General features: G+C 49.6%; 2 protein-coding genes across 2 annotated transcripts; one reads left to right on the top strand and one right to left on the bottom strand.

The window, feature by feature from the left end:
* Positions 1–44: 44 nt before the first annotated feature.
* Positions 45–2,088, bottom strand: AO090023000944 (alpha-amylase; the record flags this gene model as incomplete). Its single annotated transcript, XM_001821384.3, has 9 exons — positions 45–332; positions 412–652; positions 718–864; positions 930–1,092; positions 1,151–1,379; positions 1,448–1,556; positions 1,626–1,741; positions 1,827–1,865; positions 1,921–2,088. 9 exons carry the CDS (start codon positions 2,086–2,088, stop codon positions 45–47), a joined length of 1,500 nt encoding a protein of 499 aa, XP_001821436.1.
* Positions 2,089–3,834: 1,746 nt separating this feature from the next.
* Positions 3,835–7,211, top strand: AO090023000945 (dDENN domain protein; the record flags this gene model as incomplete). Its single annotated transcript, XM_001821385.3, has 3 exons — positions 3,835–4,480; positions 4,540–6,849; positions 6,913–7,211. The coding sequence occupies 3 exons, from the start codon at positions 3,835–3,837 to the stop codon at positions 7,209–7,211; spliced, it is 3,255 nt and encodes a 1,084-aa protein (XP_001821437.3).
* Positions 7,212–12,527: the final 5,316 nt, after the last annotated feature.

Genomic DNA, 12,527 nt, shown 5'->3' on the forward strand with positions numbered 1-12,527 from the left:
CAATGCCAGATTGAATAGCAGTACCATCATATACTCTCCACCCTTCACGAGCTACTACAGATCTTGCTACCTGCCAACTTCTCAGTCGGATACAATACCCTAGGTAGCCCACCTGCCATAGGAACAGGCACATTTCCATCCGAACCAACCGTCACGGTCGTGCAGCCAATGACCTCCGTCAATTGCTGGCCGGCTGTGTAACCCGCACCACTCAAGGAGAGGGTATACGAATCACCCGAAGCACCCTTGTTGGACAAGATAGTCACGATCTGCGACCCATCTGTGCCCTTGCGCATGGCGATCGTTGTGTCGTCTTTGTAGATGGGCCAGTTCTGTATTGCCAGTGATTAGTCTCTTGTGTCAGATACTCTGAAGATAGGCCATTAGGGTATGCTTAGAGGTTGTGCTTACCTTGTAGGTCACGAATCCTGTATCTTTGCTAATGGCATAGTTCCGGATTGCGTTCGCGGAGGCAATTAACTTGTACAGCTCGCTGTCGGTCGGGTAGCCCGAGAGCCAGGTTGCTTCGCGGTTCGCGGGGTCGTTTCCGCCGGCGTAGTGCTGTTCTTGGCCGGCGTAGATGATGGGGATTCCGTCGTTGAGGATGATGAATGCTGCGACGTTCTTGGCGAGGGCTATGTCGTTGGTGTAACTTTGCTCTTGTTAGGTGGGGTTCTGTGTGGAAATTGGGAACGGAAAATAAAAGGGAAGACTTACGAAGCGAACCGTGGGTTGTCGTGGTTCTCGACGAATGTGCCCAGGAGTGTTGAGTCTGGACAGTCGGATTTGACGGTGTTGATCATGTTGTAGAGGTCGTCCATGCTGCCGGAGGTTGACTTGAAGGCGTTGAGGAGTGGATAGTAACTGGTTTTAGCCGTTTCGTTAGGAGATGAGACTTGCAAGAAGGCTCATGGTTGGAGGAACCATACATGGGATAGTTCAGTACGCCGTCCATGACGTTCTGGTAGGGACAAGTGTAGGCCGGATCACCGTCGAGCACCTCGCCGATACAGTACACGCCTGCGGCTTTGTTGTACCCGGGCCAGAAGTCCTTCTGGACGTGTTTTACTGTGTCGATACGGAGGCCGTCAACTGATTTCGTAAGTATCATCGATCAGCCAAGTTGTAGAATGAGGGAGAAATATCTTACTGGAGTAGTTCGATACCAATGATCCCACCCAGTCGTACCATTCATTCTTGACCACATCCTTGGTGGTATCGAGATCAGGCAAGGAGACAGTGTTATCTCCTAGCCAGCAATCCTCAACCTGAGTCTGATCTTCATAGTTTTGAATGAAACAGAACGGGTGGAAGTAGTCTTGGGAACTGAACGGTTTAAACACACTGTAATCGACTGAGCTACCCGCTCCATCATAGCCCTGATATTACTCATTGTCAGTACTGAAATGAACCATATCCGCGAAGTCAGTTGCAAAGGACCACGAACCATATGGTTAGCAACCACATCGACCATAAGATACATCCCCCTCTCATGAAGGGCCGAAGAGAGCGCCTTCAAGTCATCTGCAGTGCCGTAGTTTTCGTTCAGAGAGTATCTAAAACCATCAAGTTAGTTCATATTGATGTAAAAGATGACAGGTAGATATTTAAAGAAATCGACTTACATATCCTGCTGCCAGTAGCCATGGTAGGCATCTCCATATGCGGTGGTCTGGGGCAGCTGGGCTGTAACGGGGGTGATCCAGATGGCTGTGAAGCCCATTCCCTGGATATAGTCCAACTATGTGATGGTTAGGACTAGAGTTCTTTTTATTTTATTTTTCTTCTGCTTTTCCTTCTTTTTTTTTGATAAAGGGGCAATTTACCTTGTCGATGATGCCCTGCCATGTTCCACCACAGTATTTCTATATCAAGTCAGTTTACATTCCTCTTTCTGAAAGCTAGTAGGTAACAACACACCTGATCCGCAGTATTACAAGTCGCAGTCGTCGACCCATCCGTCCTTGCAAATCGATCCGTGAGAAGGAAATAAATGGATTGCGATCGCCAGTCCGCAGGCGTTGCAGCCAAAGCAGGTGCCGCGACCTGAAGGCCGTACAGAAATAGAGACCACCACGCGACCATCATAAATGCCTTCTGTGGGGTTTATTGTTCAGAGAAGGGAGAGCTTGATGTGATGTTGTCGGTTGCTATCCTCCAAGCATGGCATCCCTTGCTAGTATTTATATGTTGTGATACATCGCATCGACAAGGGACATACTTTAAGCTCTACGGCCAGGGGCGGGGAATCCAAGCGATTCGCAGAAGAGTTTAAATTGCATTCTGCAGGACAATACCGGGGACGACTGTGATTTGTGGTTGAGTGGAAATTAATCCCTTTAAATTTCCGCCCCTAGTCACTCTGGAGGGTGTTGGTTGGATCGCTGCCCGTGATCAGCGTTGCAGAAAAGGCCGACGGGCCGACCTTTTTCTTGGGCTGTTTCGCTTTGCTGCTTCTAATTGGATGGTGCGTCCGATGCCTAGAGGTGGTCCTTCGCTCGTGATGTGGACGCTGGGGTTTCTCCGTGAAGGACTTGGGCTTGGATGCTGTTGACTCCGGGGTTTTACTACTTTGGTCTTGCATCCCTTGACGATTTTTACGTAAATATCAGCCCTAACGTAATCGGTAAGCGAGTTGCCCGCGCAAGCGAGTTGCCCACCACCCGCCATATAAAAATTTAAAATGATCAAAACACCATGAATTCTGACTTCTATATAAAAATGAGTAGTTCTATCGATTCGGGTAGTGCGTAATTTTATGCCCCTGTACACCACAGCCAGAACATTTAGATGGAGCGCGCCTAGAAGCCGATTTAATAGGTAGAGGTCTATCTGCCTGTATGGCTTTATCTGCCTGATTTCGGCGCTTAATAAGGATTCGGGCTTTAAATACTGATGTGCCTTTTTCAAAAGTAATCTGTTTAGTAGAGCGCTTTCGCTTTTTAAGTTGCCTTTCGTGCGCGGCCTGATATTGCTCTAATTAATGCTTTAATATTGTTATATCATTTATAGCTCGTTCGGCACCTTTAATCAGTTGATTTAAACTGGTTTTGATAGGCGAATCGGGACTGCGAGATCGATTTTTAAGTAGCTTTTTAAGCGTAGATTCTAACTTCTTTAACTGCTTAATTGTATAAGGCGTTTTAGGCGCTGAGCTGGCTCGGCTGCTCGGTCTACTACCCGGAGGCGTACAGTAGTTGGACTACTTTACTTAGTAGTCAGTCTTGTCTACGCAACCATCCGTCTCTGCATCGGACGTTCTTTTTCTTCCTCGAAAAAAAAAAAAAGAAAATATAAAAAGGAAAGAAAAGTGAGAAAAGAAAAAAACGAGGAGTCAAGATCTAAAAAAAAAAAAGGAGCTCTATCCTCAATACCCTATTTTCCACGATTCCATTGTCATATCCAATTCCGTTTTCTTTTCTTGTTTTCCCCTCATCCAATCCCGTCCATCATTTACTCCTTTTTCTTGTGAATGCAAGTGGCACTAAGAAATCCAACCCCCAGACAAATTTTCCTACTCAGGAACACAAAAACCTCGTTTCTGCTCCCTTCTCGTACTTCATTCCTATCGTCTCGGAATTTCCTCAACAACCCTTTCCGACTTTGCGACAGCGTCGCGATTCCAGACTTATGTGTTCTCGTTCCTACTGTCGTTACCAGTCTATTTATTCCGAAACCTCTGATCGCTGAATTTCACACACAACACCCCCCCGTTGATGCTGGTGGAGAATCCGTAGCGTCAAGAGTTGAATTCACTCCATGTTGTAACGAAGTCCACGAATTGAGACGATTGATGATTACAACCCCGCGATCGCCTATCGACGATTCGACGAGATGCCATTCTCATCCTCCTCATCCTCCTCCACCCCCGAGGTGTCTACCACCCCGCTCGCAGATTACTTCTGGATCGCAGGTGTCGATGGCGCGGAAATCTTAGAGACTTTCCAAAGACTCGGCGACGAATACAGGGCAAACAGTGCCACCGCTCCTGGCCCCGCTCTTGCGGACACGATCGAGGAAGATGCGGACGCGGAGGAGGCACACGACCCCCGTCTGGACTCCCTCTCTCGACCCAATTCCATGGCTGGGGGCCGCAATTCCTTCCAGCGGTTCTCAATGCGCTCAGGAGACTCCAGTGAGTCCAGTGGGAATGGTACCAGCAGCAACCGGAGCAGTCTGACCATCAAGGGTAATCAGTCGCCCAGAGGGTCGTCGTTTCTAGAAGATTTCGACTTTGACAAGGCCCTGTTCAAGTTTGCAAACGAGCGGGAGTCGTTCCTGTCGGATCTGAGTCTCAGTGCCGGAGCAATCACTCCCACCTCCCGTCCTAGGTCCAGGTTACGTACACAGAAGATTGTCTCCGAGGAAAGTCCCTCCCAGCCATCCAGCTTGCTTCGATCAGGCATTGGTAGTGTGCGGCGTCATATGGCATTCAGAGACATGAATAGTATGAAACGGCAGCCGTCAGTTGCTCGTCAAGGTGAGTGCGATATTATAGGAGCTGAGAGCATCGAGTTTACTAACCACAACTTCAAACAGCTTCTATCCGCACCTCGCGACGACTCAGTAACTACAACTCAGTTATTCCGGCACCGCAACCGTTGGAGATCTCCCCTACCATGCATCCCCTGAAACGCCGTTTCGAGCCCGTTCTCCTCGACCGGTACCCTACCAAAGGAATGTCTGACGAGCTGAAGCAGCGAGGCAACTTCCCGGACTATGTTCCGATGTTTGCCTTTCCGAACGATATCCATATTGTTTCTTCAGACCAGAGACCGCGCTCTACCTGGCACGGGTTTGTCATGACAACCGACAATGGCTCACGACTGCACGCCATTTGTGTTATCATTTGGATTCCACTGAATGCGCGAGCTGCAGAAGAGTTGGAGAAACGCTGCGAGGAATGGCGAAAAGACAATATGACAGACGAAGAGCGAGAGCTAGCGGCCAGTCTCGGTGAAAGGCTAGCAAGTGAACGGGCCAAACTTTCGAGACTTCTAGCCCAACTGCCCACGGTGCCTTCAGGGTCAGAACAAAGAGAACAATTGGAGGATGAAATCAGTGCGGTTGAAGAGAAAATCGGCTTAATGACCGATCTTTTACGCCCAGTGCGGCACGGCGCAGCATCGAAAATCGAAGGTCTAACTGACGGCGACACGGGATTCTGGATCCCCCGCGCTTACGGGATTCTTGGGAGGGAAGAAAGCATGACGAGTTTCTGGAAAGAGTGGCTGAAAGCAGTAATTGTGCCCATGACCGAGGGAAGCATTCAGCGGATCCCTCCAAGCTCTCCACGGATGGGGATGTGGCAACCCTTGGAACGATATGTGATAAACCTATGCACTGAGGCATTTAGCCCCAATTCGTCCAAAACCCAAGTGGAGCTTTCGGTTCGGGAGTTGCGCCTATTTGCGCGAAAAGAGGCTACCAACGAACTGCCAGGCTCCCGAAATACTGATCTCTATGCATTATTCCGAACTCTGTCACTGCCGAACATCATCATTCTCTTCGAGTACGCTCTGACCGAATCGCGTATAATATTCTTGTCATCCCATACTTCGATGCTTTACTTGGCGACTAGAGCCCTGGTTGATTTGTTGTTTCCCTTCCAGTGGACTGGGGTGCTCATTCCTGTTTTGCCTGCGCGTTTAATTCAAGCTCTCGAAGCTCCTTGTCCCTATATAGTAGGTATCGAGCGGAGGTATGAGAAGGTTGAGTTGCCATCGGATGACTTCGTCTTGGTGGATCTCGACGCAGACCTCATTGAGAGTACAGTTCGACCAACGCCCCTGCCGCGTCACCAGCGGAGGAAGCTGCATTCGCTGCTTCAACTGGCCGCCCCTCACCACAGTCGGTGCGGTGTCCCAACCGGTCCGCCAGCATATGCAGTGGAGACGTTCCCGTTTGATGCGTTCATGTCGGAGAATTCCTCTATATACCACTCCAAAGCGCAGTCGACACAGTTAGCTAAATACGTCAGTCTCAACTCGAGCGCATTCGGCCAGGCCTCTATGCAGGGAGCGTATGCGCCTCTCGTATTCAACGCCTATTTGCATGCTCGCTATGAGCAGGTTCCGTCTAGGGGATATTCGTCTAAGGGTTCTGACCGGCCGGGAACCGGATCATCCAAGACCGGATCGCCTCCTTCACCTAGAGATAGCTCTCCCACTTCAGGCCATTTCCCGGGTTCTTCGCGAACTGATTCGGGAATGGCTCTTCAGGCATCTTTGCGTGAGAAGCGCTCAGGTCATTTCGATGCTGCATCACGAAGAAGTTCGTCGTTTGGTATGGAGTTAAGAGGAGGTGTCCCAAGACGGCCAAGCGCTCCTTTCCTAGGTCACACCTCGAATTTATCCGTGACAACCCTGAATACGGATTATAATTCTGGGTCAACTTACGCACCCTCTGTCTATGCCCAATCGACTGTTGCTGCGTCCACAATTGTTCCCCAGCCTTCTTCGCAACCAATTCACAACTCCGAAGGTACCTGTTGGGTGGAGGGGCATTGCTTGCAAGTGCTGCCATGCGACGACAAGTCTATTTGTGCAATCTGTGATGAAAGGGCTGATGAAGCCATGTACAAGTGTAATGCCTGCAAGACCCTTGTTCATAACCGCTGTGCCTTACAGATCTGCCTGGTGTGTCCCGCTGCGTTCCATCCAGAACAGATTCGCGCCGCATTTGTTAGGTGTTTTGCCAGCTTGCTCTATACCTACAAGAAGTTCTTACAGCCTGCTTCCGGTGATAAGAAGAAAGCGGGCCTAACTTATAGCTTCAACATGGAGGCGTTCCTGAAGAGCTTGCCAGGCGAGCACGCTGAATATGCTGCGGTACTACAGCAAACACAAAGTAAGCCTTCATTTCGAAACCAACTTACTTTCTTCAAAGTCCTTATCACTAACATCCTATCAGGCTTCAATGAATTCATCAGTGAAAGAGAAAGAGTCAATCCCAAGTCCAAGGACCCAAGAATGGCACTTTTTGATGAGATTGTCTTGTCTAAACGTAATCGTGGGCGGACTTCTTTCTTCTCCAGCCGAATGCAGACAGATTTCCTTTCGGATACGTCGAATCATCTCTGGGTAACTGCCAGTGCTAGTTCCTTCGGTCCAGGTAGCAGGGGGCAACAAGGCCTTTCTGGGGATTATACCCGTGTCGTCACTAGAGGTTCGTCGTCTCTGTTATGCAATCTACCACTTTTTCCATGCTGACGCCTACTCTACAGCACCAGCAAAACTCGATAATAGCCTGATGAAAGAGCCCCGCATGATCCACGGAGCACCTCGGGTATCGAAGACGGCAAACAATGCTCGTAGAAAGCCGCTGCCTAAGCTCATGAACGGGCTGGCCATTTCACCGCCATAAACGTGAAACACGGCTGGCGGAGTGCATTTCTCTAGCTACTATTGGATATGGCATATCCCGTGTTGTACGCATGCCACGTATCCTCAGGTCGTATCTCGCAAAGTGCAGATGCAGAGCGTCATGTGGATATGTACTGCGGAAATCGATGGAAGTCATACCCACAAATACCTGCTTCTGTGGACTCAAAACTTTTGTCGATGACGTCCTTGGGCATTGGTAGCGTGTACTTCTTTGGCTCACGCGCTCTATGACTGCCGCTGCATATTAGCCCTCTGGGGAATGGGCGCTGCGAAGTATTTACTACACAGAACGATGAGTTGAAAATATCCTTGCATTTGCATCTCTGGGGGAGCAAAGAGGTGCATCGGACATACAGAATATCCTACGCATTACCATATCTCCATAATGATCATGACCATGGCATACCACTGACTCCGGTTTTGAGTTGTGGAGGTACATACGTTGCATACATTCATATGTGTACGCAAATGCGCACATACACCTTTTGTGCTGATCCAACCACTTAATATTCGCAATCTTTGGAGGATCTGCACATGATCGTGCTTTCCCGCCTATTCTATCTTGCCTTATTTTGGTACTTCTTGTGTTGTTTTCAATACCCCTTTTCAATTGGTTGATCCTATTGTTTTATGTGTTCGATTTCTCTTGACATATTGGTGGCTCACGTTCTGTTCATATATCCCTACTCAACTAATCATGGCCTGCTTCCAAGACAACACAAACCAAGTGCAGAGATAAACGATAATACGTATGAGTAGGATGTGTAACTTGTATAGCTTATCGTTCTTGAGTGGCTAGCGGACAAATAGGCCCTTATTTGGCCATGTGTGATACCACCCAAGAAAGTCCCTCGGTCAGGGAATGATGTTGGTGGATATCGGCGGGCCAACGAGAGACAGTACAGATAACACCATGCGAGGCTTTTTCCTCGTATCATAACTCTTTAGGTTGTGGATCGCTTGAGCTTCTGGTAGCATCTGGCCCGTAGGTAGTGAAGATGAAATCGCAAGGTTGGGTCACACCAAGAGATGATATTGCAGTTCCCAGTCAGACTGGAAAAGTTGTTGAGGTGTGCTATATAGTCCATCCACAGTGTTATTTCACCAACATGGAGCCTCTCGTATGGATGAGGGTTACCTGAGGTACTAGGTAGTGTATTGTCCATCCAGAGGGTACCTAAGGTTACAGATGGCATGGCAGTAGACTGGTCTGATTGGCGGAGAAATCGACTCCGCTCCCCGTAGTGCGGAGCTGAAATTCCGGGGAAATTTAGCCGTCGGAAGAAGAGCGTCTTACCAACTTCATTCATTCACGACCCTGGTCCTATCGTCTTCCTCACGTTGTATTGGCAAATGTGATTGTGGTCTCTCCTTTTCGTTCTTTTTTTATAGCGCCCCGGTCCAAGGATTCTCAACCGACTCGAATTGCTCCTACTTATTGGGCGAGTTGTGATTCGATTTAGTAGTGTCGGCCCTTCCCTATTGACATCTCGGGTACTGCATACTAGTCGCTTATCTCCAATCGACTCCAGTCCATCTGCCCTGATAAAGTCCACTCTCCCTTCTATTGTTTGGTTAGGGTTTAAAGTACCACTCGACTACGTGTGGATGTGAATGTTTCTTCAAGCGTCTCATTCTTGATCTCAGTGCTTCGTCGGTTGTCTCTATTATTATTTTGATTGAAGTACCAGATTTGGCGCTACGGTCTGCTATCTTTTTCCCTGGAGCCCCGGCATCTTTCGGATACAGTATGAAGGAGCAGAGTACTGCCCATGCGATGAGATGATGCAGACAGCCATTCATAAGCCCGTGGCTATGACACTCTTAACTGAAACCTCTTCCCCTGTTACCTCAATCAAAGGACCTTCTTCCTTTGCTATCACTTCTCCTGTCCAAAACCTACCCCCGGAGCCCTCTCGCGCTGTCGCCATTGTATATGGCCCCAATCAGGATACTATCGTCCAAGTCGTCGCTGAAATCCTGGGAAAGCCATGGACGACGGAATCATCCCTGTCCACGCTCGGGCGGGGCAGTAATGCTGTCGTGACCGGGATCTTGGCCGATGATCTGGGTCGCGCTCTGGAAGGGTGCGAGAAGCCTGCCGGCATCTTAATCAACACGCACTGCGTGGATGATGGATCATTTCCGGACGAATCACTCACCGACCGCTGCGACTATGAGTTTCTGTACTCCCTTCGGAGTCCTTTCTTTCGCCGCGATCTAACCCGGTTTTTGTCTTTGATCCTGGGCCAAACCAGACCACACGAAGACTTGAAGACCAAAAACCGCACTAATTTTATCTCCACGACCTTTCCGGACGTCCATGCGGCGCTACCCAATCTTGACATCCTGTCGGTAGGTTCTGATGCTGTCGAGATCCGTGTAGACCTATTGGTTGAGCCCTCGCCTGTGGGTATTTCCAACCGGGTGCCCAGCCTGAGGTACGTGGGACAGCAGTTGATGTTGCTTCGGCAGCATACTGAGCTGCCAATCATCTTCACCACGCGGTGCACTAAGGAAAATGGTAAGTTCCCCATGGAAGACCCGGGGCTATTTTACAGGTATCTTCGCCGGGCGATCCAGTGGGGTGTCGAGTATATAGATGTCGAGCTGTGGCTTCCAGAGGATATCCGGAGACAATTAGCGGAGGTCAAAGGAAATAGCATCATCATGTCAGCATTTCATGATTTCTCAGGGACATGGAAATGGACATCCCCCGAGGCACCGCGGGTCTTCGCGGAAAGTGCCAAATACGCGGATATTGTGAAGATGATTGCTATGGTCAATACGGTAGAGGCCAATTATGAACTCGAGTATTTTCGGTCCACGATCAAGAGGGCCCATGGATCGTACCCCCTCCTGTCGGCTGTCAACATGGGACAGATGGGCCAGCTCTCGCGAGCACTCAACACTGTGTTCTCACCCATCACGCATCCGCTATTGCCGATGATTGCAGCGCCGGGACAACTAACCGCGGCGGAGATTAACGAGGCGCTCCATATTATGGGGCAGCTGCCTAAGCGCGACCTGTACGCCATCGGATCATTTCGCTCAACACCGCAGTCGATGTTTATGGAGAAATGTTTTAACGAACTGAGCCTGCCTCACACCCTGACTTCGATTGACCGTGGACCCATGGGTTCCATCGAACGAGTGATCACTCAGCCCTCCTTTGGGGGAGCATCAGTGCATCCGCCTATCTCGAGCAGCACCACATGCATTCCAGCCGTCAGCGACGCTGCCCGTGCAATTGGATTGGTCGACACGATAGTGGCAGCAAACAGCGCTGCACCGAATGCTCAGTTGGTTGGGGAGAATGCGACATGGAAGGGGATCCGGGCAACATTAACCCGAGATTACGTGCCGTCTGCATATCGCGGCCGAGCGGCGATTATTCTTGCAGGTAGTGAGAGCGAGGCATCAGCGGCCATCTTTGCATTACGCAGCTTAGGCGTTGGAGCGATCTACACGGTGGGGTTCCGAGCGAGCGGCCCGCTGGCGGACGGATTAGAGCCGTTCACGTCGATCCAGTCCGTGAAACTGGTTGAACAGCCGTTTGTGATTGTATCGGCGTTGCCGCCAGAGAAGTCGTTGCTGGTCCAGCCGCTGTTGCGACACTACCGCACGAGTGGTCAAACCTCACCACCATCTACACGGGGGAAAGTGTACCTCGACTTGACTCGAGGTGAACGCACGGGGGACCCCGTCGGAGTCGCTGTGCGTGCGGGATGGACAGCATACGGGATTGAAGATGTGAATGCATGGACAACGGTGGAGACGCTGCGACTGCTGGTGGGACAGAATGTACCGTTTGATTTTGTGCGAATGGCGTCAGGTCGTGTGTTTTGATTTGATGTATATGTATTGGAGTACTGATAGATGAATCGGACTTATGTGCAGCAAACCGGTTTCAAGGACTTGGAGGGAGGGGGGGGGGGGGGGGGGGGGAGGAGGGAAGGCCAGAGCCAATACTTTTCAGACCAGGCTGATTGGAGTAAGTTGAATTTAATCAGGACCAGATTCTTGCAGAACATAAAATGACATTCTAAGGATTTGATTAAATTAGCGGAAGGACGGCGCCGTACAGTTTTGGTATGGGACTCTCTGAGATGATACTACATCGGGACTAGGGAAGATGATGGTGTGACAAAAGCATCCTTGTCAGGTAATCTACTGTACATTTGAAAGGGGAAGGTGAACGTGAAGAGTGCGGATGCATATCATGTTATTGCCGACCGGACGGCAGTCCGTGATGGACAGGGGAAAATCCCGTCGAGGATAAAAGGTATTTAACCGAATCTTGCAGATCACTAAGGTTGCACCACTACTTAAGTTCAAAAGGATGTGAAGGTTTTGCTTGTTAAACGCCATGGGAAATTAGACTCGAAGTGTATTTATTCAGTACTACTCCGTAAAAGTATTGGGAATTGGGAAAAGGTTTTGGTAATTCTGGTAAGCCTGTAAGCGACCATCCCCGCATCGGCTGTATCTCCGTCACGCTAGCCTTCATCCAGTGTAGTCCCACTCGTGTTCTCCACGTTTTTCCACTGCGTTTAAATCTGGGGTCATTCTCTCACTCTTAACCTCCTCTTCTTTTCCCTTTTAAACCCTTTGCTTCTCAATGCTTGTCAAGAATCTTGTTTATACTTCTCCCTCCATATCTCCCATTTGTGTCTACCGTATACCCACCGGCCTATCTACGCAAACAGGCATATGTCATGTAATGTGGCCATGTCACGACCTCAGGTCAGCATCGACCGGCTAACTCCCCGCCGAGTCAATGCCGAACCGCGAGAGTCGATGAATTGCAAGTCATGTCGGAAGAGGAAGGTAATTAAACAAAAATACCTCATACCGCTCGTCGCGAACAGTTGATTCTAAAATTTTATTAGATCAAGTGCAACCGGCTGCGTCCAAGTTGTGAGGCTTGCAAGGTGTTCCAGTGCCCTTGTATATATGGTACACAACAGACAGAGGATGCCATATTCATGCCTGATCCACTAACGGACGTCTTCAGATGCCGTACCGAAAAAACGTGGCCCTAAAACAGATGTCTTGGAGGCCCTACTCAAGCGCGTCGATGGCTTGGAAAAGCGTCTCCAGGATGACAACCATCCCCTGTCGCCCACCTCCTCTGCCTCT

This window comes from Aspergillus oryzae, chromosome 3 (assembly GCF_000184455.2).
Source record: "Aspergillus oryzae RIB40 DNA, chromosome 3".
In the NCBI taxonomy this organism is placed as follows: Eukaryota; Fungi; Ascomycota; class Eurotiomycetes; order Eurotiales; family Aspergillaceae; genus Aspergillus; species Aspergillus oryzae.